This window comes from Galeopterus variegatus, unplaced genomic scaffold, assembly GCF_000696425.1.
Source record: "Galeopterus variegatus unplaced genomic scaffold, G_variegatus-3.0.2 Scaffold1325, whole genome shotgun sequence".
In the NCBI taxonomy this organism is placed as follows: Eukaryota; Metazoa; Chordata; class Mammalia; order Dermoptera; family Cynocephalidae; genus Galeopterus; species Galeopterus variegatus.
In genome coordinates, this window is record NW_007727436.1 from 92,634 (window position 1) to 97,665 (window position 5,032).

Sequence of the window (5,032 nt, forward strand, 5' to 3'; positions counted from 1 at the left end):
GGCCTGAGGTATGTGCTGTGTAAAATTGCTCTGAGTCATTCAGAGATACCACAAACCACAGGTTTGTTTCACACAAAGTTTTATGCCAGGCACATACTAGAGACTTGTATAATGGTGTCCAAGGTGCAAGAATCTATCAATTTTGCAGACATAACTATAAATACATACTTTCTCTGAGTGGTGGGTAGGATGCACACAGTTAAGCAAGCCAGTGCATGCTTCTTCTGGTGCAGAGTGTTGGAGCTGAGGCTCTATTGGAACTGTTTCCAGGAATGTGAAGCAGATTGATGATTTTCAAGGCCACCAGCTTGGTAACCTTAGCTGCTGTTGTAAATTTCTTTGCTGCTGGCTGTGAAATGAAGAGGCCCAAACTTCTTTACTGGTGCACATAACTTGGCCACGGGATGTCCAAGTTCAGCCTCATCTTCTATTACAAATGACTTGCACTGACTTCTTTAGCTGGCCTGAGGATGGTTTTAGGGGAGAGTGCAACTCTTCCCTTTTGTTCATTTACAAATTTGTTTCACACAAAGTTTTATGCCAGGCACATACTAGAGACTTGTATCATGGTGTCCAAGGTGCAAGAATCTATCAATTTTGCAGACATAACTATAAATACATACTTTCTCTGAGTGGTGGGTAGGATGCACACAGTTAAGCAAGCCAGTGCATGCTTCTTCTGGTGCAGAGTGTTGGAGCTGAGGCTCTATTTGAACTGTTTCCAGGAATGTGAAGCAGATTGATGATTTTCAAGGCCACCAGCTTGGTAACCCTAGCTGCTGTTGTAAATTTCTTTGCTGCTGGCTGTGAAATGAAGAGGCCCAAACTTCTTTACTGGTGCACATAACTTGGCCACGGGATGTCCAAGTTCAGCCTCATCTTCTATTACAAATGACTTGCACTGACTTCTTTAGCTGGCCTGAGGATGGTTTTAGGGGAGAGTGCAACTCTTCCCTTTTGTTCATTTACAAAATTCCTAAGTAGGTTTCCTTTTTTCTGCAGGAAGAGAACAGGCCAGTAGGTGGGTTTCCTCTTCGCTGTTCACTCGTATCTGCCCTGGAGGACAATGGCGTTCCTACTGGTAAGGTGCAACTTCTGCCCTGGCCTGAAGACCTCTGGGGCCTCCCTCCTGCACCTCAGTAATGCCTTACTGACAAAAGACTGAGTTTTGAGAGCCAAGTAGGGCTTTCTCAATGAGACAACGAATGGTGTGAGTTTTAAAGTTAATTTCGGAATTAGACAGAAGGGCATGTGGAGTGTTTAGTGTTTTAAGACCATAATGAAATAATCCTTGCAGTTTCTGTGCTGATGGCCTGTAACTTCCACCTGAGAATAATAGCTAAGGCTTACGCAGTGCTTTAGGATTAACAACACACTTTAATATCTGTTATCATACCAATTTTACAGTACCCAGCTATGGTAGGAAGACAGACCCATCTATGGTTGTGGAAACTGACATTCAAAGAAGTTAAACCATTTGAAGTCAAACCCAAATCCTGTGCCTGCTTTTAAAATAAACATACTGGATTCTTTGATATGAAACTGTAGATCCATGGCTAGCCTGGGGGCAGGCAGGAGGGCTTGAAGGAATGTACAGACACAACCATCGGCAGGCCTTACGGTGCAGGCGAGGGAAAGGAGGAAGGAAAGGGAGAAAGCACGCATCTGGTGGAATTTCCTAAACATACACATTTGTGCTGAAGAACTACTTAGTCGCATGTTTTTGCTTGTGTCTCAGTTTTCTTTCAACTGGTTCTACTTGAAAACAGACATGGATATTTAGTCACTAATGTTTTTTTTTCTGCCTAGGGGTTAAAGGGAATGTCCAGGGAAATCTCTTCAAAGTGATTACTAAAGACGACACACACTATTACATCCAGGCCAGCAGCAAGGCTGAACGAGCAGAGTGGATTGAAGCTATCAAAAAGCTAACATGACAAGGATCTCAGGGAACAGGACCAGGAGTCCTCTCCTATCAGAGGGTACAGACAGGATTTCCTGGAGAATGGGAGTGTGTTAAGACATAACTTCTTTGTACATTTTGTACTGCTTTGGAGACAGAGTGATGAAGAATTCCTCAGATTACAAACAGCAGTGGTTTTATCTCCTTCCCCATCTTCATGTTACCAATCTGGAAAGGCATCAGCACCTTGACTTTTGCCCATCATCACAAATCAGCCAGCCATTTCTGTGGGCACCAAAGTAGCTTCCCTTTGTTGGAACACTGACACTGGCCTCGCTGTAATGTTAAATAAAACTCAACTCTCATGAGGCTCTCTCTAAAATGGTGTCAACAACTCTTAATTCCTTTGTGCTGGCTACTAGAATTCTTGTACAAAGTTTTAGTTTTATGGTTTCCTATCCTGGAGGCTGTATATATTATGCAAAGTTGATTGTGGAAGCATTTCAAGTATCTCCGTCACTAAAATATACTTCATTTTAAAGTGGGGATGGTGGCAAAATTTTGGTTGAACATTCAGAGAATACTGCTGCAGAAAAATGTCATGGATGCAGTTGGAGAAATCAGTCACACATACAAAAAAAGTAAAGTTACAGCTTTTCTATGAAAAATGGGCATTTAGAGAGATATAGAACAGGAGCTCTCTAAAGAACAGAGAAAGATATAAATGGAAGAGTTAAATCAAGGCATGAAATTTTGGTTTTAAAGTGAACATTAACTAAGACAAATAGGTACCAAGAAACTTCACCAGTTGGGAGGTTCACCTGAAGTAGTGAAAAGTCTATATCATACAATATCTTTAAAAAATATTTTTTATTTCTTTCAAGCTTATACAGTAACTTGGCACAAGCTATTGCCAGCGTTTTGCCAAGTACAAGTACTTGGACTTCCTTTAATGAATAGATCAAATACCTAACTTACATTTAAGGGGAGTGGATACTTCCAAAGTGCTTAAGTAAAAATTTGTCCTTTTCAACAGTTTGAGCTCTCTCTGCTTAATTTTGTCTAGAATTCCTGACCTGAATGATCACAAATTCCAAGTTGTTTTACTTTATTCTTTATATTCTGAGACCATCCTTTTTTCTTTCTTCTTCTTCTTAAGTGCTGGCTAGTCCAGTGATCCACACTGTTGAACTTGGTGTTATAACACCACACTCCTAATCAGCAGAGCTAACCGGCCAGCCCTGAGTCCATTTCACCAAGGTCTAATGTCCCTGGAATCAGTTTTATTGCTTTTTGATTATTTACAGTTGTTTATCTGAGTTAAACTACATTTGGTTTGACAGCTTCCTGCTTCCAAATTGGTACAAATGTGCCTTACTTTGTATGGGAGGTATTAGGATCACCATGGATTGGCAAGTAGATGACATCATCTTGAGGCAAATCAGGGAACAAGTCTCAACAAGGTGCTAGCACTTAAATTTTTAAAAATCCCTAGCGATTTTAATTGTTCTTGGTGTAAAAATAGCTAGGTAATGAATGGTTGGAGTATGTATGGCAGCTGAGTAATAGCTGTTCAAGCAGCCTGATACAGTGCTCTTCAGTGTCTCTGTAGCTCCCAGTAAGTGTGTGAACTTTATCCATGCCAGAATTGATTTGTCTTGTTTGGCTATAAAACTGATTTGAAAAATGGTTTGAATGTTCTTACTTCTTCCCAGCCATTATTGATTTTCAATTAACTTATGTTTAAGTGAGACCTAAACTATCACTAATTTTGTTATGAGTTGATAACCACTTAACCTCAATCAAAGGCAGAGTAGGGAACAGATTAAATTGTCAACATTATTAATGAAAAGGCTTTGGTGGGAGATCCAAGATTAGGATAAGCTGTTCAGTTGTCTTTGTCAGTCTTGTTCCTCAAGTTATTCAGAGCTGGGTGTATATCTTCTCTTCAGATGCATCTTGTTTATGTTGACTTTTAGGTCAGCAAGGCCTATGTATGTTTTAAGTTTAGTTTGTTCTTTTCCTCATGTTATCAGTGAAATGTTGATCTTTTCTCTGGCTAGGGTCATCAATTTACAAAATTGTGGAACTGAGAAAAAGGCCTACATGGGAATGAAATCACTCACCATGGAGGCCACCAGTATTTTTCAAGTTATGGCTTTTGAAGTAAAAAAAATTTCAGCAAACAAAATAAAATCAATTCTCCTGCGCACAGCAAAGGAACACCTGTTACATTTTATGACATTCTTGATGCTACCAGTTTTGTAAACTTTTTTGACACCTGAAAAAGACAGAAGTGAAAATTATGTGCCAATCTACAGTACATCCAGATTCTCCTCTAAGTATTACCATTGTGGCGTGCTAGCTAGCAATCATGGCTCCCTCTTGGAAACCAGCCATCTGAAATACTTTGGATTTAAAAAGCTAGTACAGGTTGCTAAATTTAAAAAAGGGGCATATCTTCATAAATGGCACAAATTATCTCCCCAACACACTCTTCTATTTTTCAGTCCCTTTAACATTAAGTCTAGTTCTGACTTGACCTTGGTGGGTTAGGCTTCATCTTCTAAGTATTTTAATAGCTATTCCTAGGGATAATGAATAAAACAAAACATAACTGGTACCTCATCCTACGATTAAATCCATGAAGACAAGCAGACAAAAGTAACTCAAGATTTTCTACACCTGACTACTGTAGCTGTAACTTCAAATAATGTGTTACCTATGAAACTTATTTTGTACACAGACCTTTGAAATAACTAGTTTTTAAAAATTTTTATTTTTAAAAAGATGACCAGTAAGGGGATCTTAATCCTTGGTGTTGTCAGCACCACGCTCCCCCAGTGAGCTAATTGGCCATCCCTATATTGGATCCGAACCGTTGGCCTTGGTGTTATCAGCACCGCACTCTCCCGAGTGATCCACGGGGCACAGCCCATAACTAGTTATTTTTTGTTGTTGTTGTTGTTTGGTGCATGTCCTGTAGGGGGAACCAAACCCCTGACCTTAGTGTTACAACACTCTCCCGAGTGAGCCACGGGGCACAGCCCATAACTAGTTATTTTTTTTTGTTGTTGTTGTTTGGTGCATGTCCTGTAGGGGGAACCAAACCCCTGACCTTAGTGTTAC

General features: G+C 40.0%; 1 protein-coding gene across 1 annotated transcript in view; it reads left to right on the forward strand.

Moving 5' to 3' along the window:
- The window catches only part of PLEK2 (pleckstrin 2), an 18,065-nt gene extending 15,780 nt beyond the window's left edge, over window positions 1-2,285 (forward strand). The window contains exons 9-10 of the mRNA XM_008576315.1: window positions 1,003-1,081; window positions 1,810-2,285. Coding sequence (XP_008574537.1) covers window positions 1,003-1,081; window positions 1,810-1,937 — 207 coding nt within the window. The 3' untranslated portion in view covers window positions 1,938-2,285. The remainder of the gene's footprint in view (window positions 1-1,002; window positions 1,082-1,809) is intronic.
- The last annotated feature ends 2,747 nt before the right edge of the window (window positions 2,286-5,032 follow it).